At 42.9% G+C, this 26,312-nt stretch overlaps 1 protein-coding gene across 3 annotated transcripts in view; it reads right to left on the bottom strand.

The window, feature by feature from the left end:
- The window catches only part of NTM (neurotrimin), a 398,407-nt gene that overhangs the window by 152,860 nt on the left and 219,235 nt on the right, over positions 1 to 26,312 (bottom strand). For all 3 annotated transcript variants that reach the window (XM_007082670.3, XM_007082672.3, XM_007082673.3), the window contains exon 2: positions 15,924 to 16,156. In XM_007082670.3, the coding sequence (XP_007082732.1) occupies positions 15,924 to 16,156 (233 nt within the window). The remainder of the gene's footprint in view (positions 1 to 15,923; positions 16,157 to 26,312) is intronic.

Below are 26,312 nucleotides of genomic sequence, written 5' to 3'. Positions count from 1 at the left end.
AGGATGAGAAACACCAGCAGTGTAATCTAATCCTTGACTGAAGGCCTGAGAATCAGGAGGCCAACGTCTGAGGGCAGGAGAAGATGGATGTACTGGTTCAAGCAAAGAGCAAATTCACCCTTTCTCTGGCTTTCATTATAATTGGGCCTTCAATGGATTGGAGGATCCACATCTGCATTGGTGAAGGAAATTTGCTTTACTCAGTCTACTGATTCAAATGTTGATCTCTTATGGAAGCACCTTCACAGACATATCTAGAAATAATGTCTTCCCAGCTATCTGGGCATCCCTTAGCCAAGTCACATTGACACATAAAATTATCAATCACAAGTCTACCCCTAGCAACTTGATACCCATTCCATTTCCTTAAATTACAATTAATCTCCAGATGAAGACAATAACAAGGTTATATAATCCACTTAGCATGATACAACTATCTTGCATACAACTGAAGATGTACTAATCCCTTCCCTAGAAGAGGAAATAAAGTCCGTGAGTAATGTTTGCTCTTCTGATAGCCTGTAACTTAAATACTATGATGTAAAATTCACAGAAAGTTGATACATCTTATGTTACATGATAAGGGAATAAGAAAGGAAAGAAAAAAAGATGTTTGTTTAATATATGTATATACACATACGAAAGTATTTATAACAAAATAGAGAGAAGCTATTGAAATACTCAAGACAGAGTCCTCATTTCTGTAACTGGCCCTGTGCTTGTAGCTTCTATTTATAACTACCTTCTTCTACTAACTACTCTGAATTCCCTTTGTTGTAGCAAGCATCTCAGCTGCTGTTGGTTCTTGACTTTACAGGGTAGCCAATCTTTTATTCCTGAAAAGTCTGGGCTCTGCAGTCTCTTAGTCCTGCCTAGATTGGATTGTTGGTTTTCCCTTAGCTTAGTCACAGAGCATGATAATACTAAGAGATGCCCTAAGGGACCTCCGTATTCCCAACATACTCTTCTCTACCCCTGTTTTGAATTTCCCCTTGGTAGTCAGGATGAACCTCCCTAGTCAGTACCATCACTTCCCTCCTTGCCTGTTGATTCAGAGGCATGAGGAGCCCAAAATGGCCAGGTTGTGGTCTCAACTTCCAATTCAATGGAATCTTGTTTCTCCTGTTGCAAGCATTCCTCCCTTTGGAACTAAGGTCTCTAGACCAGCAGATCATAAAGTTGAGGGGACAGGAGGCAAACATTTGGCTATTGGGTCACTAAGGAGGATAGTGAATAGTGTCACTGCCATTTCTGCCACTTGAATCTAGGTCCTGTGAATTCTGGCTATAGGAAAAATAGCCATTTGAGCTTCAGAAGAGGCTGAATATGCCTTCACTGAGTACTGAGCAGACTATATGTTGCCTAAAGAGAGAAAAGGGAGGGCTGCAGATGTCTTAGGATATAGCAATGAAGGCCGGTAGTCTAATAACTCTTGAGAAACTATTTTAAAACAATGTAGGGGAATATAGGCAAGACTATGGTGACCCACTTAGGGGAATCACTCTTCTTTATGACTCTGCTTCCTAATTTTCATTTTAACAACAATACAGCATCACATTCAGGAAGATGAAAGATACACTGTAATTAGAAACAGAGCACACCCACTTACCCGATTTGACACAATTCCTACTAATGAGCATGAACATAATTTAGGATTTTATATTTTAAAAAGTGTTCTCAGGGTGCCTGGGTTGCTCACAGTTAAGCATCTGACTTTGGCTCAGGTCACGATCTCATAGCTCATGTGTTCAAGTGCTGCATTGGGCTCTGTGCTGACAGCTCAGATCCTGGAGACTGCTTCAAATTCTGTCTCCCTCTCTCTTTGCCTCTCCCCAACTTACTCTCACCCTCTCTCTAAAAAGTAAATATTAAAAAAAAAAGTCTTATCAAATTGACTTTTAGTTGCCTCTGGCTCTTGGCTCCACTGTGTCCTGACCTGTAACTCCCAAACCCAGCTACACAAGGTTCTCCACCCACACCTCCACCAAAGCGATTCAGGTTCAGTTGGTCTGGGGAAAGACAACATTCTTCTTATTACTTTCTTTTCCTAGAAAGTTCCTCATGAGAGTCTGAGGCAGACATCAGGGTGGGCTGACAGGCAGTTTCTGGTATCTCATGATTTAGCATTCTCTGAATCTGCTATTCTATTTTCAAATATCTTCTCCTGTTTAAAGGGCCCTTCTGTTGCTTGATTCTCTCCTATCCTGTCTTATTTTAAGCTTTCGTCATGGGCTGGTGTACACCTTATCTCCTCTTGGGTGATCAGGTTTCATTTCAATAAGTTGAAAGCCATATTCTCAGGATTCCAAACTGAAACAAAACATGGTACAGCCTTCTCCCCCCCACTTATTTATAAATACAAAACCCCAAAACTTTACCAAAGATGAAAACATTAAGTTTCTTTTACTTTCAACCTTAACCAGTCACACATTGAGAAGAATACATGTATCTTTGGAATAGGACCATCGAGAAAACTGAGCCCAGCCTACTCTTAGTGTGTGTGTACACCGATCTAGCCTCTACCAGCTGCTCTAATGTGCTATTTGTGTAACTTCTTAAGAAGAGAGGGAATCTCTCCAGGCCAAGGACACAGCATAACATGATACAAACCATGTTATCATTCTCTATCAGTGTCCCTGCCTCAAAACTCCCCCTCCAATTAACTCCCCATTCTGATGCCAAAGTCTTTTTTTAAAATAGAACTCATGTAATTTCGTTGCTTCAAACTTTCCTCTGATTCCCCATTCCTCCATAGTGAAATCTGAACTTCTTGGGTTGCTGGAGAGTTGGTCCTCTCCTCAGAGAGACACTTGGGGCCACTTCCTCACAACTCATGTTTTGTCTGCAGCCTGCTATAAGGAGCAACCCACACTCAGGTCTCTCAGTTCCTTCCTGTGTTATTCCTTCAGTCTGCACCACTAGCTTCTTCTTTACTTTGCTAAGAAAATGCACCCTATTTAAAAAAAAATATATATTTATTTTTGAGAGACAGAGAGAGAGAGAGCAAGAATGGGGGGGAGGTAGAGAGAGAGGGAGACACAGAATCTGAAGCAGGCTCCAGGTTCTGAGCTGTCAGCACAGAGCCTGACACAAGGCTCAAACTCCCAACTTGTGAGATCATGACCTGAGCCGAAGTTGGATGCTTAACCAACCGAGCCACCCAGGTGCCCCAGAAAAATCCACCCTATTAAAGTTAGTTTAATGTCACCTGGTCTGAGAATCATTTTGGTAGAAATAACAGAAAAGTTCAGACTTTCTCACTCAAGCAAAGAGACAGAATAAACACTGGAGAAAAAATAAAAATAGATACATTTAACTTAATGGAAGTCTCTGCTTTTCAAGTTTTCATTCACATATTTATTCAATAGATATTTACTGAGTGCCTACTATGCACCAAACCCTGTTCTAGGCACTTGGGTACAACAGTGAACAAGGCAGGTCAACTCCCTGCTGTCGTGGAGCTTGTGTTCTCCTGCAGTGAAACAGACAACAGATCTTAAACATGTAAATATTTATAATGTAATAAATGAAAACACATCAGAAAAGTCCCAGGGAGTAACTTGGGGAGGTGAGGAGTTCGCTGCCATACAGGTGGTCAGAGAGGCCTCTCCCGTACGGTGACCTTTGAGAGTAGAGCCCCAAGGGACACCTGGCATGGGGTGCCAGCATAGGAAGCTATAAAGGTCCAGACAGAGGTGTATCCCTGATTCAAGAACATCATGGAAATAGGTTAACAAAGAGTGTTTTAGGAGCATAGGTCAGAGAGATGTCAGGGGCCACACAGCATAGGACCTTTTAGGCCACATTTGGGTTTAGGATCATTTGGGTTCTACCCTGAATGATCTGACAAGCAACTGGAAGGACTGATCAGAAGATCAGAATCTGTAAAAGTGACAGCAGGGCCGTGCTTCCTTTGGATGCTTTAGTGGGGAGTCAGTTCTTCACCTCTTTAAGCTTCTGCTGGTTGCTGACATTCCTAGGCCCATAGCCACATCCATCCAGGCTTCAAGGCCAGCAACTTTGACTCTCTCTGGTTCATTTTCACGTTGCTTTCTCTTCTGTGTGTGTGTATCAAATTCCCCTTTGCTTCCTTCCTATAAGTATACATGTGACTATATTTAGGACCCACCTGGCTAATCCAGGACAATCTCCATATCTCAAACTCTTCCTCAAATCTGCAAAGATGTCATCATATAAGGTATCATTTACAATTCCAAGGATTAGAATCTGATACATTGGGGTGGCTCTTATTCAGCCTTCCATGGCCAGTCCCAACACAAAATGAATTGTTCTGCTTAATAATAAGAAAAGAAACTTTACAGGGGCGCCTGGGTGGCTCAGTCGGTTAAGCGTCCGACTTCAGCTCAGGTCACGATCTCGCGGTCCGTGGGTTCGAGCCCCGCGTCGGGCTCTGGGCTGATGGCTCAGAGCATGGAGCCTGCTTCCAATTCTGTGTCTCCCTTTCTCTCTGCCCTTCCTCCCTTCGTTCTCTGTCTCTCTCTGTCTCAAAAATAAATAAACGTTATAAAAAAAAAGAAAAAAAAGAAAAGAAACTTTACAGATCCACTCATTATCCAACCAGTAACCTCTGAGGCCCTATTAATTTCCAGACTTTTGAGACAAGGTGCAAAAAGAGATGGGCCCCTTGCCTTCAGGAGACTCATAGTCTACTGGCAAAACAGACATAGCCAAGTGATCAAACAAATGTCAAATTATAATTGTGCCGAGAAACACAAAGAATAGCATGGCTCTGAATCCTGGGGAAAGGGGAGGAGTTAATGCAAGACAGGCAGGTCTGAAAAAGCATCCCTAAAGAAATGACGTTCAAGTTCATGCTTGAAGGATAAATAGGATTTGCTGAGTGAAAAGAGGAAGAGAATGCAAGTCAGAGGAGAGGGAATGTAGAAAGGGCCCATGACCAGAAAGAACAAGATAAGTAAAATAAAATCAAATGAGCATGGGAGGCAGGAGCACAGCGTGAACCAGGAGTGGAGGAGGCTCATCCCAGGGACCTATAGGTCTTGATAAAAAAACTAGTTCTCTTATGTTAAGTCCTTGAGGTACCATCCAATACAGGTTAAAAAAAAATAACTCTGCCTGTGAGTGGAAAAAGGGTGGGTGATGGAGGGCTGAGTGGGTGTGTGAAAACTCACTAATTATTTTCCTTTTCATAGCCAGGATCTGAAATGCTATATTGTCCATTTCCAAACACTTCTCTTTGTGTGGCCTTCCCACACACTCACACCCTGCCCCCAAGCTTGGGAAGGCACCTGGCTCTCAGTTCTCAGTCCTGGGATTCCTGTGAATGGCTCAATCCTAGCAGCCCCTCCTTTCAAACTTTACCATCTGTCCCAACCCCCACCATATATCCTGATGGGAGGAACTGGTCTCTTTCGTCTTTGTATCTGTCTCAACCTATATTTCCGTACTTCACTCATGGTGGTCTACATGTGCATGAAAGGGAAAAAAGAAAACCAAGATGTCTGATCTGCCTTTCTCAGGGGGGAAGAAAGGGCTAGGCTGGCTTGAGTCCTTGGAGTGTGGGGCAGTGTTAGTATGAGAACCCCTCTTTGAAATCTAGATTCAGAGCACAATGAGACCACAATAAAACAAGTCTAATTGAATTATGAGAGCAAAGGGGATGAGGGCAAGACAGCACAGGAACATCACCAGGCCAGAAGGTCAGAAAACCAGGAACACTGGAGTTCAACAGACAGAACAAGGGTGGGGAACGGGGATGTAATCCAAGCAGATTCTTGGGAAGGAGGACCCACACCAGCAACAGAACACAGATGCATCCTTGGTACAGAAGAGTGGGTCTGTTTAAAGAAATCAAAACAAGACAAATGGACACAAAAGCTTGGCAACATTTACTATTTATAAATAGTTACACAAATGAAGGATTTTAATATGAAAATGACATTTGGCAGCCTTTTATTTGGTAACTTTCTCCAAATTAGATTATGTGATATATCAAAATATTCCTACAAAGTGCATCTAATCTGAAATAGATTAAAGAAGTAGGTCATTCCTCCAGGTACTCATTGTCAAGATTCGGACTGGAATCCAGGATTCCTAAATCCTGAAATTTCCTTCTTCCTACTAAGCTATTCAATCCCCAATGGAGCCAACACCGGGTTCATTGTGCAGACTCCCAATTAATCACAGTAGAAAGCACTATTTGCCAAGTGAAAATCCTCTATTTTGAATTCTTAATCCCCCCACCAGCTGAGTTTACCACAAAGACATGAATATATAATTGAGACATAAAGAAAACATGCCACCAAATTAAACTGTCCTAATTTTAAATCAATAAATTCTTTCTCAAATGACATGAAATGAAGATCTCTCAAAAGAAAAACACTGTGCTCTGGCAACTCCAGGAGCATTTTACCACTGAGCCCATCTCCAGCGGAAACCAATTAGATTTTTACCATCAGACACTAATTTACCACAGATGATGTTCAGCAGGAATAGAGGTGTTAAGATATATGCCAAGTGGTGACTCCTTAAAGCCTAAGTTAGCCTGGATACATCTGAAAGTCTGAGACTCCTTCACCCGCATGCAGTGGGCTCTCAGGTACCCGTGAGAGGAGGCTGCTGGCAAGGAACCAGTCTCCCAGGTCCCAAAGGTGTGGGCCCCTTGCAGCTCACTTTTATCCTTAGCAGCATCCTTACCCTCTCTGGTAAAATCACCAAGAGGGGAGAGCAAAGAGTCTTAGTGTTGTGTACTCTACTTACTGGTGTACAGAGAAATGTAGCTTAACTTTACTATGGAAAAAGAATCATTGTTATAACTGCAATGTTTATACAACATACATTTTAGTGTTTTAAAAACTGACTTGCTGGTAGAAGAGGTTTCAGCAACATTCCCCCTTTGTATCTTTACCATGCAAGGGACAAAGAACTCGTTGGGTTTGTATATATTCCTTTATTCTGATACTTCTCTCTTCCTACTGAGGTTTATTGACCCTGGTGCTTGTGATTTTCTATCCTACTGATAGACTTGTAGATATTCGTCCTTTTGCCAGAACAACTTTCTTCTTAACGGAACTTTCCTTGAGGAAGAAAAGTGATGCCTTCTCTCCTGACCTAAAAATTCCTATTCACCATTGAGGGGGTTGATGAAATGTAACCATGCAGTTTTGCCTAGTCTTGCAGATAAATTCAATTACTCCCTCTCAGTGTATTAAAAGCCTTTATATACATGAGCATCTTAACCTCTGTTACTGTAGAAGAGAGTTATTTGTAAGTATAGGGGTGCCTTCTGCTAGACAGGGCAGGAACTCTGAGTTGTTGTGTCCCCAGTGCCTAACTTCAAAATACTGGTAAATGGAATTGAAAAGTTTCAGTTGACATCTCTCAATCTGACAACAGATGGACTGAGACACATAGTCACCAACTTCTTCTCATGCCCTAAAAAGCTAGGTATTTCAATTTTAGCCAAAACTAAAGAATTGTTGGAGGCTTTTAAGTCTTTCAAGTACTTAAGAGTCCTCTGGCAACAGCCATGGTATTCAGATCCGTGATCCTGGCCTTGATAACACTTTCTAATGGCAAAACCTTTAGGAATGTTGTATGAGGAATGTTTCAAACATATTATGGGATTAGCCAGATCCATTATCAGTGGGTCATGAGACAATAAGGAGGCATCATGCAATCCTTAAGTAGGACTATTTGTCTCAAGTTCAGCTTGGACTACTGGAAGCTTCTCATGTGGGAATGAAGATATATAGGAATGTACTTTAAAAGGGCTACTCATTCAGATCTGATGTTTGTTTGCCCTTCTCCTCAAATAAAATGTATGTCTTATGTGGAGGCTGCAGGGATATATCAGATCCATGAGGAATCCCAACCACTATACTATTAGAATCCGAGGCAGCTCAGACTCTCTGGGATTAACCATGTCAGGGATAAGAATTCTGTGGTCGCTTAAAGACCCTCCTGCGGGAGCCCTAGCTGCTTACCTGGAGGGATGTTGTGTGACTCCTGTAAGTATTTTCAGTGAAGCAATAGGGTCAGGCTTCCTGAACTTTCTACTTCCTCAGAGCCATGAATGATGTGAAGGGCTTGGACAGGGCAACCCTATTTTTATTTACTGATGTGACCAGGAAACACCAGGAGGCAAATGTCATGTTTTCCAAACTGCTTCAAAAAGGGGAGGCCCTCCCAGCCATTCCAGAAGGCACAGAAAATGCCATTATTAAACCAATATGACTTTCATTACAGCAATCTTCTCAGATTTCTTTAGTCTAAGAGACTCTTTCAGCCCATCCATTGTAAGTAACTGCATGAAGAAATTTAAGAACTCACCAGCTAGAACAGAAATGCTTCATTTGCATGCTGTCTAAATTCTGTAAATCAATTTCAGGTAAAATGCCCTACTTCCTTGTCATTCTCCAGGGTACTTTGAGGATCACTCTAATTTTGTGGTGGGATTTAATTTCCTGACTTTTTAAAAGTTCTGTTGAATTCAGATGCACAGTCTTATGATCAGACTGAATGTTCATGTTCATCCATTTCAGAGAGAGGAAAGATAATTTGGAAAACAGTTTGGGATGGCAAATGTGACCTATTGTCACACAGGGCTATTGAAACCCAAAGAACACAGATGTACTCAGAAGGTGACTTCTGTTGATTCAGACTGGATGGTGATGTTTCCCTCCAAAACAGGCTGGGAAAGCTGCAGCCCAAATGAAAATTAGTTGGTACAAAGGTCTTCTCAATGCTATGGGATTCTTGCAGTGCCAGGAAGGCATGGTGCTTTCTAGGTGATGTGGCTGGAGAGACAGAAATCTTTGCTTTCAGTGTAAGGATTACAGCACATTGTTCAGTTTGAAATGTTGTGCTTCAAATTTCCTTTTGTAGAGTTTCAGAGTGGGGTGGGGGTGGGGGGATGGTCTATGGGGCATAGGTGTCCAGAAATTAAAAGCTATTGTTCCTGTTACCTTAATCATAATAATGAGTTTGGTTTGACAAGGTCAATTAATTATTCAGGTTTGGAAAGCAGCACAATTATACATATCAGTGGGTAAGAGGAGAGGGCCCAGAACAGGAAGATAAAAGGTAAATGAAGGGCTTGTACCGCCCAAGCTCTATCTTTTTCAAGTTACCTGCCTGTACTATCTCCCTGGCCTAGGCCCTTTCTCTCTGGAATTCTAACACAGGGAATGACAACAACATTCTGGATTCTTTCTCTCATTTCTGCCCCATTCCAAAGACAGTGTTTCCTCCCTTTCGTGAGCTTCAGAGATGTTTGACTCCAAAAGGCAGGTAATTAACTATCAAACAATAGCAGGGATTTTCAGATTAATTCTGCTTAGCAAGAAACTGGAAAACTCATTTACACCAAACAAAAGGGAGGGGGTGATTAGATGTTCCAGTGACAAAAGAGAGACCTAGAAAGGGCCTTGGAAACTGATAGAGACCAAAAGTTTTATTAGTTATTATTATTTTTATTATTATCGCTATTAAAGTACTACCCCTGTTTTATGAGCACTATATGCTAACACTCGCATCATGCAGATGTGTCTCTGAATGAGATTAAAGCCCTTCAGGTGTATGACCCAGGCCTCTGTGTGTGGATGAAAAAGATCTTTGCTTATGTTCTGCAGACCACCAGGGTCACTGTGCTGTGCCATCATGCAAGGGTGCTTATGAAATGATGAGGGCTTTGAGATATCTTCCATATTGCCCTTAATTTAGCAAACAGTTCAGTCCCACAAAGTGTTTTATTCACTCTGTGCTCTCTATGATTCAGTCTCTTTCAAAGAACTATACAGACAGAGGTGGAGGTATTTTAGATACCCTGAGAAGCAGCAGGTTTAAGAGAGGAAAAGGGTTAAAATATGCAGCTGGACTCCAGAAGCAGGCGCTTATTAATTACATTCACAAAGCAGAACACCTTAAGGTCAAGGGATGGAAATCATTAGACCCAAATTTCAATAAATCTAAAATGGATCTCCCTCACGCTGACCTATAAGATTGTGTTCTGGCTGCCCAAGTGAAAATACGTGGGTGGTATTTCTTACTTTTCACAAACTCGTATTGAATGGAGGATTCAAGCCATCTTAAAATTAAGAAGTCCAAAGATCTGAAGTGCTCCACAACACATGATGCTTTACCACATGAGGGTTTAGATGAGTTAGTATCAACCTGCCCTAGAGCACTCAGATAAAATCTCAATGTCCTGGCCCACTCCCCCACCAATTCCCACATGTAACCAACCCCCAAATTCTGTCTATTTTCCTTTGGATATATCTTCAGACTCTGGGCTTTCTACTCTGCCCCAGCTAACAGAGGAACTCCAGTCCTCTATCTTTATAATAATTCTCTCTTGTCTTAAAAGACCTCTGTCTTTTCCTATTTCCATGTTCTCTACAAAATCCAATTCTCTTTTCTATACCACAACGGGCCCCTCAAATCAATGAAACCCACCTTTCATTTACATGTGCTGGCCCATAATGGTACTCACATACAACACTGTCCAAAAGAACTTTCTAAGATGATAGAATATTCTTTCTATTTCTATACTACTTGATAGAGCAGCCACTGGTCATATGTGGCTACTGAAGCACCTGAGGTGACCAGTGTGATTGAAGAAGTAAATTTTAAATTTTATTTGGTTTTAGTCATTTAATTTTAAATAGCCACTGTGGTAGGTATGTACTTAATTCAGTTCTGTTCCCTCCCCCTTCTCACCACCAGCCCCTGCTGCCTTTTCCCTCATCCTCCTTCCATGCTGCCCCCTAGAGCCACTTTCTTAGTCAAAGTTGTCCTTTATTCCTGGCTTGCCTAGAAGACATGTCCCACTCGATCACCTGGACTCTCTGTGTACAACTACGATCCTGCTCCTTTCTCCATGTTGACCTTGGACAATGCAAATCAAAAGAACCATTACCTTTTTCCTGCAGACTGGTCTAACATTCTGGGCCATGGAGGCTGAGATCTCTGTGTTTTGATATTCACCCTTAACTCTGCCTGGTGCTTCTCATGACTTCACTTAATAGTTGTTCTCCCAACCCCCTATACTGACCACTACAGGGACCCTCTTCTGCAGCCCAGGCTAGACTGACCCAGTCCATGTTCTAGCTGCTTGACCAGCCTGGCCAAGACCTTAAGAAAATATCCCCAGTCCCAACAGCCTAGGGAAGATTTTGGAGCATTTTAGGTAGCCCCAGAGCTATATTTATTAATTTAAAGTTTATTTGTTTTGCGAAAGACAGCAGGGGAGGGGCAGAGAGAGAGGGAGAGAGAGAGAGAATCTAAGCAGGCTCTGCACTGTGTGTGCAGTGCCTGATGTAGGGCTCAAACTCACAAACCATTGAGAGATCATGACCCAAGCTGAAATAAAGAGTTGCACACTAAACCGACAGAGCCACCCAGGTGCCCCATCCCTAGAGATGTCATTTAAAGAAAAACAAAACAAAATAGAAAGGGAAAATACAGTTCAACAGCAATATACAGAAGAGACGAACCCATAAAAAAAAAAAGAAAGGAAAGGATCTAAGCATTTCCCTTTTTCCTTTACCACAAGAATATGCAATGCTATCCACAGATTTAAAAACTATCCTAGTGGAAATGCACACATCTAGAACTTGCCACCAATAAAAGGTTGTCCTGAGGACAAGAGGGACTGAAGATTATGTGCTCAGCTAAAGTTCTGGCAAACACGAACCAAGAAAAGGCCTCTAACCCTTCACCCCTGCTCTTGAGCTGAGACAGACCAGTGCTTAGCAGCATGGGGAAATCTGGCTACCACATAAAAGGACCAATCTGATTTCTATATATGTCATTTCTGAATTCTATTAAAATATATAATCAGATTACATGGGGGTAAGAGGACCCACATTGCAGGTGTTTCCAGGAGTGTCTGGAGCAGGTTCGTACCCCAGGATTCAGTCAACAGCAGCTATACTTCTAGAAACTGAATTCTTGGGGATGACTTGGGCAAACATCACAGAAGTCCATTTCCACCTGTATGGGAACTAACTCTTCAAAGGTGGCTTTTTGTTTATCTCCCTGTGCTAAGTGGTTGGGCAAGGTACCAGTAACCAGAGTTGTTTCTCAGTAATTATTTACCATATGAATAAATGAAAGTACTCATAAGTGCATAACAAAGGGCTGAAGTTCTGAAGCTCAGACACTTGCAAAGGTGGCTTCACTGCTGTCAGCAGGAACTCAAAAGATCCAGAACAAAGAACTGGTGGGGTACAAAGGGTATTTGATAACAAGAGGAAAGACATAATCCCAGACCTTAAGCAGCTCACATGATACTATGAAAATGTCATTACCTTCCTTCCACGTGTATTTATTTTTATGTGAACCTGACTGCATATGCATAAGTACACACACTCATGGGCAGACCATCAGTTCAGTTCTTCCTGCTGCTGCTAGCTTGTGTGTGTGCGTCTGTGCGTCTGTGTGTGTCTGTGAGTGTTTAATGATTGTAATACCATTCTGAAAACTTAATATGTCTGACTTTCATTCCAGCAGTGTTCTGTTCAGGGTTGAATAGCAACTTCAACAAAATCCAGACAGTCAGCTCCTGCTAGGGGAATTAGGGTTTATGTTCACTACAATAAGTGATCCCAAGATAAATATATTTCTTTCTTTTTTTTTTTTAATCCTGGATGGTGATGTATCCTCTTTCCAATACAGAAATGGGGGAGTCTGGCTCTATTTAGTTTGTCTGATTGCTTCTAGGAGGGGGGACAGGTTGTCTCTGAAAAACTATGGTCCACTATTCATTAAAGTGTCAATAATGCTCAGCCCAGGCATATCGACACCGGATTAGCTTGGGCTGAGTCTGTGTACAAGACCAGTGCCTTTTTTAACCTAGCTTGTTTCCAAATCAATACACCCATCAGCATTCGAAAATTAGCCCAAGATGAGATTCCAATACTTGAGGTGGTGTGTCATGCTAAGAGGCCACCTAGCCAAGTCACAGATGTAAACACCTAGCTGGGGATTAGACATTTTCCATTAGTGTGGACATGAGTGAAGATTGATGTAGACCCCTTCACCTCACCTCTCCTATGTCTCCACCCGTACACGCACTCCACTTTCTGTCTTTGAGCCTGTATAAGACCTCTGGACTGTAAGCTCAGCCATTTGCTTCAAAAAGTAGTTATTAAATGTGCACTTTGGATAAGGTACTCTCCCAGGTATTTAGGGCAGAAGTGTGTGGGTGGGTGTGTTGGGGGGGGAGGGAGAGCTTAAGGAAAACAAATGACAAAAACATGGTCATTATTTTCAGAGAGGTTTCAGCATTTTTCACTATTCCTTCCATTTTCCAGGTCCATAAAGGTCCTACTCCATAAAGCGAATGTCTGTACTAGTGGGCATTTCCTGATTTCTCTTGCCATTGCTGGGTATCCTGCTCTTGACAATACATGTGTACAGGTGGGGATGCAAGGGGAGCATGGTTTCAGGGAGGGGTTTCAGAAGCACCCTTTGGCAGAGATTACAGATAGTGACCCTGGAGCAGTTGCCGGGCCTCCTCATCGAATATGATTTTCAAACTTTTTTTTTTTTTGCCAACTATCCACCATAATAAAAATGTATTTTATATTAAAAACTTACACACCCTGAAACAAAAATCTTATATAATGATACTTATTCTGCTGTTTGTAAGACACTGATACCTTCTATGAAATTCCATTTCCTTTAAAAAAAAATGCTGCTTGCATCCAGCCGTTTGAAAAAGATTCATTTGGAGAACCAATAATAGAAAAAGCCATCGCAATTTCTTTTTAGAAGAGAGAAAAATAAGTAAGAACAACGTGGTGTGGCCAAGCTCTGCCCCGGCAGGAAGGACGCTGCTGTCCTGGCAGCCCCTGCCCAGGGCCAGTGTCACAGTGCCCTTGGGTGGTTGTGTCTCATGCCCACTCGCGTCGCCTCACCCTTCAACTGCGCATGGCCACAGCCCAGGGTGGGCAGCCTCCTGCCTTCTCACAGCTAGGGTTCCCATCATACCTCTAGCTCCTTTGTGTTCTTCCTTCTCCAGTCACTTTCCTGCCCTTGTTTACTGACCAAGTCCATCCCCTTTCCTTGGGCTCCCTGACAAGAGAGTGGCAGGAGGTGCCTCCCCAAGAAGAGCTTCTTGCCCCAAATGGCATTCAGCTGTATGGAGGGAACTGAAAATCGAACTGGGGAAGAAACTCCAGCGGAAGGGCCAGGCAACAATAGCCAAATTATGGAAAGAGCCTAAATGTCCATCAACTGATGAATGGATAAAGAAATTGTGGTTTATATACAGAATGGAATACTACGTGGCAATGAGAAAGAATGAAATATGGCCTTTTGTAGCAACGTGGATGGAACTGGAGAGTGTGATGCTAAGTGAAATAAGCCATACAGAGAAAGACAGATACCATATAGTTTCACTCTTATATGGATCCTGAGAAACTTAACAGAAACCCATGGGGGAGGGGAAGGAAAAAAAAAAAGAGGTTAGAGTGGGAGAGAGCCAAAGCATAAGAGACTCTTAAAAACTGAGAACAAACTGAGGGTTGATGGGGGGTGGGAGGGAGGGGAGGGTGGGTGAGGGGTATTGAGGGGGACACCTTTTGGGATGAGCACTGGGTGTTGTATGGAAACCAATTTGACAATAAATTTCATATATTGGAAAAAAAAAAGAAAAAAAAAAGAAGGGCCAGGCTACACTGCTCAGGGCTTAAGCTTCTGAGATCATAGAATGAGGAATTTGGCCCACTGTAAAAGAATTTTAAAAAGCTAAAATGCAATATCAGTATTTAAAGATATATTAATGATGGGGCACCTGGGTAGCTCAGTTGGTTAGTGTCTGACTTCAGCTCAGGTCATGATCTCATGGTTCATGGGTTCAAGCCCCAGGTCGGGATCTATGCTGACAGCTCGGAGCCTGAAGCCTGCTTTGGATTCTGTATCTCCCTCTGTCTCCACTATCTCCCACTTGTTCTCTCTCTCTCTCTCTCTTCAAAAATATATAAAAAATATTTTTAATAAAAATATATTAATAGCTAACACTTCAACAGCACTGTAAACCTGTTTCTAAGTGTTATGTAAAGTGTAGTCCTCAGCAAGCTGCTCACAACATTGATTCCATTTTACAGAAGGAAAGCCTGAAGCCCAGTTAGTAACTTGATCTGAGTCTCACAGCCATAAAGAGGCCAAGTCTGGTTCTGAGCTCTTACTCCCTAATTAAGAGCTGCCCACCATGGTAAAGTGTCATGTGAATGCCCCAGGGTCAGTTCTGCTTCATGGGGAATAGGTAGGCATCATTCCCAGGGCCTGAAAAACTCATCCAGAGCAGAACCAAGAGAGATGCAAAACCAGAACATTGACATAGGCCTAAAAATCTGGGGGCAGGAACTTGGGGTGCCACCAAACACAGTGAATCAGATGCAGGTTATTAAAAGGGAGATGTGGCATCAGAAACCCAGGGCTGGGAGATGAGAGACACAGGCAAGCTGGAGACAATGGAGGTGGCTGTGAAGGACACGTCTCAGGTGGGCATTCAGAGTGTGGGTGATGGACTCTGCTTTCTTGAAGGCTGCTCCAGGGTATGGCACGTGTGAAGTGCCAGAAGAGCTAAAACACTGGTCTTAAAATAAAGCAGGCCTAGAACTGGATGGAACCTAAAAAAAAAAAAAAAAAAAACTTAAGGGAAGAAAAAAAGCCAAGGAAAGCAATAATTAGAAGATAATTTTCTGAGAAGATATATTATTGGAACAAAAACAAAAACAAAAAAATCCTAGTCCTATTCAACACTAAAACTTACTTCAAAATTCAGCTTCTAACCACAAACTGACAGTTAGTTGTCCTGTTGTCCTGGCCAGATGGAACAAACTGAATGTATCTCTGCTGGAGATCACAGAAAAAGTGTTCAACACAGGCTCTCCCAGCCATCCATCCAGACCATCCAGCCAAGCGACGCCTACCTTGCACAATGAGGTGGACCCTTGAGGTCTTTGGGTGGTTGTCCGTCTGCACAGAGCACGTGTATGGGCCCTCGTCATACACATCCACGTTCTGGATCTCGATGCTGTACTGGGTTTGGGTGTTGCTCAGGAGGACCACACGTGGGTCCAGGCACCACTTGTCATTCCCAGCGTAGAGGATGGTGCTGCGGTTTAGCCAGGCCACCCGGGTGACCCGGTTGTCAATTGTGCACCTGGAGGGAAGACCAGACGGTTAAGTCCAGGGATCAGAGAGAAATGGGAACCATCACATACGCATATCTTGCTTGATTTGTCATGGTTGGCATTTTCTGGGACGGGGAAACAGAAGTCTTATAAGATTATTGTCTCAGAACACTATCTGAGATTTCTGGGCCTTGAACAGCCCAGTGCTTCTTAAACCACCTAAGCACAAGCCTACTTCAATAGTCATTACTATTCAATAGTTACAACTGGAGGCATCTTCCACACCCAGAGTGGCTAGGCCCTTTGAGCACCATAGCTCGCCCTTTGCTTAAGGATTCCCATGATGTAGGCATCTGGGGAGTACTAAGTCATCCAATATTTATAACAACCCTATGAGCAAGGTTCTGTTGGTAAAAGGAATGGAAGAACAAAGAAACTAAATATTTCTCCCAAGTCACACAGATAATATATGCCAGATCAGAGACCTAGATTTTGACTCCTAAACATTATCTCAGAATAGTGAATTCTAACAGAAGGCTTCTGAAGTCAAAACTAAATATGGACCACCACCATTGCTATTCATCTTCATTATACCCAGGAGCAGAAATGTTCAATTACTGTGAGACTAAAGACATTTTCTAAAATCTCAAAACTGTTTGCACATGTAAAAATAGATTTTGTCTTTTTTATTTTTGCATCTGGAGTCCCCAAATTGTGGAAGCTCCCTTCCCTTTCCTTACACTTTCAAATTTTCCAGCTTCTCTCGCCAAGTCCTAATCACATCTCTATGTCTGTATTCATTTCCTTCTCTCAATACACCAAGTATGTTCTATGGCCTTGGGCAAAATTCACAAATAGTGTCCTGATCCTAACTATAATGCTGGAAATAGCAATGTAGCTCAGTATGTATAATGATGCCTCAAATTTATATATTCCTTTGCAGTGTACAAAAAGCTTTTACATCCACACTGTCTCTTTTGATTCTTGCAGCAAATCTGTGAAGTAGATGATCTTACCCATTGTCTACTTTAAAGATCAGGACTCCACTATTTGGAAGGGTCTGGTGACTTGCCCAGGTTAGAGAGCTAGGAAGTGACAAACCTCTCAGCCAGGTCATCTAATTCCTGGTCCCGTGGTCTCCTCAGAATGTTCAAGGGAAGGGAGAGTTCAGTGGGGAAGGATGATTGCTTCCGCTGAATTCTCAAAAAAAAACTAAGAATTGCCACTGAGCACACCAGCTTCCCCGGGTGGTCCTCTCAAGATGAGATATCCTGTACCGTGCATCCTTTCTGCTTGTACTTGTGTAAATGTCACAGGATCATTGCAGGGCCACTCAGGCACAGGTGGGGAGCCTTGCTGAAAGTGCCTGTGGGGAAAGCTGCTCAACTAGAAACACCTTTGCTCTGGTGTCCGGCAAGTTCTATGTTGTTCATTGTGTTTTCTAGACAATGCAGGTTGTAAATGATGGAAGATCTTACCTACCAGGGAAGATCAAGGGAATATTTCTGGAATTGGACATGGGTCACTTGCATCAGAATTGCATGAGGGATTTGTTCCAGGTTTTTAGTCTCACCTCCTATCCTACTGATTCAGGCTTTGGGTATCCAGAAATAAGAATTCTAACAACATTCCAGTTGGGTAATATCCCTACCAAAGTTTGAAAAACACTGGTATGGAGCCATGTGTCCAGGACTAGCTACATAATTTGGGGGGCTTCGTACAAAATGAAAACACAGAGCTCTTTGTTCAAGAATTATTAAGAATTTGAAGAAACTGAGAACAGAGAATTTAACCATATGCAGGGTCCTTCTGAATGCAGGGCTATGTGTGAATAAATACATACCCTAAGTTGATCTCAGACTTTATTGTGCTTATGACGCTTCTTGGGATCTTATTAAAACGTACATTCTGATTTGGTAGGCCTGGAGGTGGGCGGTTCCTGAACTTTTAGTTCTGAACTTTTAGTAGTCTCCCAAATAATGCCAATGCTGATGGCTCTAGAGCATTCCTTAAGTTGAATATATCTAGTGGTGAAACATATGTACACTAGGGTTGGGGAAGCACTCAGCTAAGCACCTCACTATGTGAAAGTGTGGTCAGAAACCCAGCAGATCATCATCCCTTGGGAGCTTGGTAGAAATGCAGAGACTTTGCCCCTCCCTCAGATGCAACTAATGAGAATGTGCATTTTAGTAAGATAACACATGTGAAGTTTGGGCTGGTCTAGAATGCACTTCAAGACTTCCTTTGGCTTTGATGACAATACCTAGAATACTCTGAGAGCAAATGAGAGGTGGAGAAGCATGGCCAACAAGGAAGTGCCTGATGCCATCCCCTCCCTTAGGTTCCCTGCAGACATTCCTGATGTTCTTCCTCTCAGGTTGCCTCCCTTGAAATGTGGATTTGGAACCACAGTGTTTTGAAATCCCTGAAGAACAACACACTCCACAGGATACTTTACTAGTAATACACCTGGGATGTTATGTGTCTTAATTACCTTAAGAGTGGTCCTTGCTCTACATTTTGCTTGGATCCAAAGCAGAGAAATAGACTTTCATATTCATGGCTAATATTTACTGAACACATATTATTGTATACTCGGTGCTATGGAAGCCTATTATATAGATTACTTTATCATCTCAAAAACCTGGTAGATTCACTTATTAATTCCAGTTTACAAATGGAGTTAAATTGAGTTAAAAAATATCCAGATTGAAAAAAAAATACCTGAATTTAGTAGAATAACAGTGGTATTAAGCTTCAGACCCAGAATTCAGACCTAGTTTTATTTGTTTTCAAATTTGGTGTTCTTGAATGTCCTCATAAGCCCTCATAAGCACACACATATATATATATATATATATGTGCCCTATATAACATTTAAATTCAATGTGCAATAGAATCAGCAGCAAACCCTGATAAAATACAGATTTCTGGGCCCCTCCCTGGTCTGGAGACCACATTTTTGAAAGCCATTAATTTAGACATCTGGTTTCTGGTGAAATGAGAGCTGCAGAGTGAGTAGGCACTAGGAAATGACCCTTGTTTGAAACAGTTTTCCATTACTTTAAAGGAGAGAACTTCCTTGCAACCAATCTGCTCCGGAAAGCCAAAAGCAGAGTCCTAGTTAGTTTCTCCTCTAGCAACTAAAATTTGACCAGACACCAGGTGAATGGTCAGCCGTGGTGCAGGAAATTCTGATCAGCAACCTCTGCACAGCTTGAATAATTGTTTTTGATGCCCGCAATGGGGCATCTCACAGCCTCTCTGAGATGAATCCTAGAGGACAGTCGTGGGCTTCCTGTGAGTGTCTAATTATTGGAAATTGACTGAAACGAAGCAGTCTCACTACACCGCACTGTGCGTACAGGGCCAAAGATGTTCATTTGCAGATACACTAATGCTCTGAACACAGCCAATTTCCAGCACGGTTATGCGGCCCCTGTGATATACTACACTGAAAAGCTGGCATAGCTTCAGCTGTGGTTTTGGGCACATCCAAGGTCATGTTTAGATGTCCAAACTGTCACTGCTGGATATCAGTCTTGCTGAGTCTCCACGGCATTAATGCTGGCTTCTGCAGAGATGGATCACAAAGGTAACTTGGCAGCCAACTACAGTCACCTCCTCATACCTGTCCCCATCTATCCGTCTCATTTATCGAATCTTCACAACAATGCAGAGGAGACAATTCTCCCAGGTTAAAAAAAAAAAAAAAGAAAAGCGAGCATAATTGCTCCCTCAGTCAGAATGCTCTGGTTGGGGGGGTTTGGTAGAAGACTGGGGTGGAAAATTCCATCAACTGGTTCCCTTTTTGCAGAGATGGTCCTTTACAAAGATCTACAAAAGACTTTTCAAACACATCACGATATTTCATGTCCTTCAGGAAGGTAATTAACCGTATGATTAAAGGTAGGGAAGGCTTCAAACTCAACTCTCCCTAATCCAGGCAAGTACAGAGGGCAACAACCACTTGTTATCAGGAAATGGTCACAGGTCAGGATAAGACAGGCCAGGAAGGGAGATGCAGAGACAGAAAGAGTTGAAAGTACCCTGCCTAAACCTTGATAGACTCTCTCCTTTCTCCCTGCATTCTTGAGATATGCTAAGCTCCCAACCTGAGCATCCTTTCCACCATCCTGGCAGACATACAAAGAGAAACAACATCTATAGACCTAAGCCTTCTGAATGGATCCCTGGAACTCCCAATTCCCCACCTTCAAACATCTATCTCTCAATTCTGAAATCTCCAGTCTTCTAGCTTTAATGCTGCCATCACTTATTTCCATCCCCCAGCCCTCTGGCCAGTGGCCATCAGCATTCAGTGTTTGTGTGAATGGCCTTCCTTTCCTACCAGGCCTGTGAACCTCCTGGTTTCCTACAGACAGCCCATGGCCTGACCTATGAGATATCCTGGCAGGATCCAAACAGACAGACAGAGCCTGGGAAAGATGCTTGTTTATTATTTCACTGATGAGCCAGTGTCCTTCACAGTCTACGTGTCTATCTGCACCCTACTCCTTTCCTTGGAGAAATTTCTTTATAAAAAGAGCAGACCTGATCTTTTTGAATACAGAAAATCCAGGGTGTGTGGCCTGCATGGATTGGGAATGTATTTTCTTTGATGATGAAAATGTTCACATATAGTTGAGTAGAAGATCAGACATACATGCCTATGCTGTACCTTGCACCTGAGCACAGTGTATGGCAGGGAAAGCTGTCATACCTGTCATTTTCTGTAGTTGCAACAATTGTGCCAAAGCTCCAAAAATACAGCCCTCTATGTCCTTAATCTCTTGCTGATGAATAGTGGCTTTATTACACTTGCTGCATTTATACATAGAGTAACAGCAAACAATGATTAAGCAAGCCCAGGATGAGGGGCTGCAGAGATAGAATCATAAGAGTGTGGATTCAGGGTCTCAAGCTACTTTAGGATGTGAAAGGAAATGAGAAAGAGAAAGGCAGACAGAGAGTGTATGTCTAGAAATTGTAAGAAAAATAGAGCAAAAGTATCTTCTTGGAATCTTCTAAGGAGAAAGAGAGCACTGAAATAAAGAGAAGGATTATTGCAGAAAGAGAGAAAAATCCAGGCTTGGCCTTTCTTAAACACACCCGCCTGAAGATCTGAGGACTATAATGGATCCAGACAGTGGGTAATCCAACCATTCCTTCTATCAAATGGCCCTTTAACTGCTTTTGAAAAGCAACACATCTTAAGCAACGCTTGAGACTACAGTGAAATAAGAGCTTCCGCCCTTCACAGCACCTGGTCACAATCTCCTCTTATTGCACAGAAATGCTCCAGCTGCCCCTAAGTTTGGTTCCTCTGAGCTTTTGGCTTGTGCCCCACCCCTAACTACAAGCTTCACAGAGAATCATTACAATGTGGACAGCTGAGAAATACCGACACCCAGCCTCATGGAGTTTGCATGTGTGTCTTCCAGATCTGTTCCTGGGGGAAAACCAACAGGCAAAGCAAGATGCTTTATCACCAACCTGATGAAAATTCAGACATCACTGGTACCTTAGCCTTTTATTGTAGGAGAAGACTTCCTTAGTAGGGTTGCTCATTTTGACTCTACTGGAGTCTAAGTTCAGGTTGATATTTATAAAATTATCTTGGGCTATACAGAGACAAAAACACTGAACTTAACACTCCATTTACACAGGACTTGAATCCCTCAATTACTACTGTTTTTTGTTTAACACTGAAAAGAAAAACAGATATGGGCTATAACATCTTTCTTAGTTATGAAAATGACAACACTGCCCATTCCTGGGTAGAGACAGAAGTCCTAGGAGAAGGACCAGGGATGAATTCTAGCTTGCACATGCTACCCTGGGATCCCACACTGCTGGAGGGTAGCTATGGTCTGAGGGTGGGTGGGAAGAGCCATGAGAACAGGCTGTGAAGTCAGACTGCAGAAATCATAGTCCCGGCTCTGTGCTTGCCAAGTCTCAGTAAGTTTCATTTCACTCATCTGCAATGGAAATAACATTTCCTCCTGCATGGGGTTAATGAAAAGATTAAATGGACCCATGCATCTAAATGCATTCCTTTGCACTTAGAAACTCAACAAACAATGTGATTATACAATGTTATACACACTGCTTTCTCGTCTTCCATGTAATGTTGCAACACTGATTAAAAGGTAAGTTCTTGAAAGCAACGGCCATGCCTTATTTTTCTCATGTACCCTAGTAAGCATTCAATAAATATCTGTTGACTGATTAATTTTTGTTTAAGATCACTCATCTATCACGATCTCTTCAGAAGTAAAAGATCATGGAGACTGTGTCCAGGAAAGGCCCAGGTTGTGAGGATAACTATTCTTAACTATTCTGCCCATCATTTATAATGAATTTATAATGCAAAATGCAGACACCACCCTCGATGCAGTGGAGGCCCTTCCATTTCACTAATGTCTTGAAGATGAATCCAGAAGGCTTGGCTTTGTAGACCTCCAAGAAGTGTTCCACATAAGCACCCCTATCCACCTAAGTCAAAGAAAGTAGCATCACCTCAAAACAAACTGCTGAGTGAGGTGGGCCATGACTTGTCTGAAATGAATGGCACAAGATTTTGATTTGTTCTAGTGATAAAAACCCAGTGCAAACTCAAATATTGAAGAAGGCTTGGAACTGCTTATCTGGTCACATCACATTTGTAAGCCATTGCTCCCACAACCCACTTCCTTACTCGATAACTGTCACATGCATGCAACACTGTGGGCTATGAGTCATCTTGATCATGTCATACAACCACAGAAGAAATCAATGGAGTTTTTTTTTCCATAGGTGACCAAAGTCAGGCATCCAAAAGGTTATTATTATTATTATTACCATTCCTTTCCCTAACATATACAAAATTGTCTAAACCTAGAGGAGGGTCTCTTGAACTCCTTGGTGGAAACCAACATTTCCTAAGGGAGAGAACCCAGAAGTGCTGAGGGAAAAGTTCAGTGGAGATTCACTCTGGACTTTATCTGCCATTTGACCTTGGGGTCCAGTGAATGATCTCCTGCAAAGCCTCACCTAATTTCCCACTGCTTTAGGCAAGATGTGTGTCTGGTATTTGGACTACTTCTCACTGTTACCTGAGTGTTCTATTCACTTGTAGGATTCAGTAACCCACTGTTTTTAGAATGCCCTTCTTCACTGTGTGGTAAACAAATTCCTATCCCCTATCAAGGCCAATTTTAAATATGATTTTGTGTCCCCACTGCCTATCATTTGCAAAAATGTTTAATCCCCTATGACTGATCTCCACACATCCCTTGGTTACTTTCAGGGCAATTTGGATCTTGTGAGAGTTGGGGTGGCCATTAAGGTTAGAAGGAGGTGCTCAATAGAAGAGGGCAAGCATAGTCTTTCAGGGAGCAGGAAGAGAATGAGCAAAGTACAATGAAGCTGTAAAAAAACTCCTGGCATGTAGGGGTGCCTAGGTGGTTCAGTTGGTTAAGCATCCTACTCCTGATTTCAGCTCAGGTCATGACCTCATGGTTTGTGGGGTCAGGCTCCATGCTGTCATCAGGGAGACTGCTTGGGAATTTATCTCTCTCTCTCTCTCTCTCTCTGACCCTCTCACACTTATTCTCGCTTTCTAAAAATAAATAAATAAACATTTTTTTTTAATCCTCATATATTTGTAGAAGTTTGGAAATTTAGACAGGATGGGTTAAAGGGGATGAGTCCACTGAGTGAGTGCACTGCTATTTCTGTGTCACCTAGATCAACCACAGACTGATATTTCATCCGGCTTCCCATTGGGTTTTGGCTGATGGGAAGCATTGGCAGGAGATGGGGTGTGGGGGGTAGGAGAGGGGCTGTCACAGGCTGTCAATTCCCTCGGTCAAAGATGATTGATCCTAGCCAGTGGACCTCTCCACACAGCCCCCTCTCTCTGGTGGGAGCTATGACCTCCTCCTTAATTCCCTCAGCCTTGTAGGTGTTAATGATCCCCTCTTGTACTAGCCCAATGGTCTTGACTATCCCTGTAGTTTTCCTACACTTTGGCTCCACCTCTGTAAATATCCACTTTATTAAACTCTCCTCAAATTACTCTATTTGAGTATGCCATCTTTTTTTTTTTTTTTCCCTGCAGGAACCCTGACTTTTGCAGGTTGATTGTGCACTACACCATGTGAAAGATTTTGGGTGTTTTGTTTTGTTTTGTTTTGTATCCTGAAGTCAAGAGGAACCAGAGAATCAAACTGAAGAACTTTGCAGTGGCTAACTCAAAAAATTATCAATGGCTAGAAAAGGCAGCAAACTTGAGCTTGTCTCTGTCTTCCAATGGGTGGTCCTTCCTGGCATGGAAAGGGCTGGGAAGAAGAAATCCAATTCCAGCAAATGAATCCGTCTGCAATCTGTTTTTCTCCTTTTCTTTGTCTCCCATCCTGGTCCTCATCAGCCACTCCATGGAAAGCCGCATTCAAGATGGGGCTTCATCCTGGAGAAGCTGGGCCCAGACTGGCAGGTGTAAGTAGAAAGCACACTTCTAATTATTATCTAGTCTAGATATCTTTTTACAATGACACTGGGAAAGCCAGGACTCACTCAGGTGAACTGAGATGGATGGCACATATTAGACCTTTGGTGTCATGCAGGAAAAAGGGTCTGGAAGTACCCACCTCCTCACTGGCTCAGGTCCTCGAGTGGCTAAGAAAGATGTACCAGCCTCGCTGGCCTTGTGCCTAGGAGTCAGCCTCAGGTGAAGTCAGTGCGGCTTCATATCTGGGACTAGTTCCAACTCTAATTCCTTCTTGAGACAACTCTAAATCCTTCCCCAGGCCTGGATCCTGTCTCTAGTGCCTCTCCCATAACTGGTGAAAATTGCTATAGTTAGAACTTAAATATGCCCAGGATGGGAAGAACTTGTGGCCCAGGAGGCCAAAACCACATCCTAGACCAATCACAGCTGACATTTTCCTTCCCACCAATGAGCATGCCTGAAACCCAGGCAGTTCTGACTAGTCAGCAGACCAGGCTGTGTTTCTACCTGGTTCTCACCATGGAGACTGTGTACACATATGACCCTGTGTCAGGGTAGAAGGAGTCAGAATGAAAGCAATCCAGAACGAGGCCATAGCTTTTCCTCCTCTACGGTGGAAGAGATAGTCTGCTATCTTAAACTCCCATGGTGCACCAGAAGGAAGAACAGGCCAATGAGATGTAGCATGACAAAAAGAGCTCCTGGGTTGGAGGGGCTTTCTCTACTTTCTTACTACGTGACCTTGGCCACACATTATTTCCCCTCTTGGTGATGCCACTGTGTCTCAAATTACTGCTCAGGGCCCCCATGGGAATCAGGGCCGGTGATAAGCAGGCTGGCTTCCTCCCAGGTTATGAAGCTCCATTTCCACCACTTGGGAGCTGAGACCAAGCTGGAACAGAAGAACGGAACCAATGCGGAGGTACATGCCAGAGCAGCTGCAAGGCTCCTTCTCTACTTGTGCATCCTCTGCTGGCCTGTGAAGAGAAAGTATCCCCAGGGTCCAGAAAACCAGTGTTCACTACAAGGAAATGTAAAAATAATTAAGTGGAGAGGAGCTAATTGGACCTCTCCAGAGAGTTAATCTATGAGATGTGATACTTTTTGGAGGGGGGGGGCCAGGACATATCCCCCAGAAAGACAAAAGCTCCCGGGGGAAGGATCAGCCTTGGGGGGGCCTGCTGCCTCTCGGAATCCTCAATATCCCAGTGGAAGACCTCACTGTTTGCATATTTCCTGTCAGATTTCTTCATCCTTCTGTGACAGTTGGTTGTTAGAGGCACTCCCTCTGAGTAGAGTGCTAATCTCTTACACTGATGTGTTGTTAAAGGTGTCCCCGGACCAGCGTCAGCCCCACCCCTCCCCTCTTGCCTTCTTCCTCAGATAACAGAATCTGGCTACAGGGAGGAGCTCAGAGGGGGCTGCCAGGGTGCAGAGAAAAGGCGCCAAGGGGCACCCTTAGCCAATTCAGTCATTCTCATGTACCAAGGACTGTGGGAAGCCTTAAAAGTACCTTTCCTAGGCCAGAAGGAAATGCCTAGAAAAATGTCTCCGAATTGTGTTCACCTAAGGGAAGTACACACCTATCATTCTGCCTTAATTCCTGGAGGTAAGGGGTCTCCCAGTTCCTGTTAGACCAGGTCTCCAGAGCAGAGTTGTGCAAGTGTGCCATGAGGATCTGAAGCATG

This window comes from Panthera tigris, chromosome D1, assembly GCF_018350195.1.
Source record: "Panthera tigris isolate Pti1 chromosome D1, P.tigris_Pti1_mat1.1, whole genome shotgun sequence".
Classification (NCBI taxonomy): domain Eukaryota; kingdom Metazoa; phylum Chordata; class Mammalia; order Carnivora; family Felidae; genus Panthera; species Panthera tigris.
The sequence above is the reverse complement of the archived record's forward strand: the minus strand, read 5'-3'. Positions and strand labels throughout refer to the sequence as shown.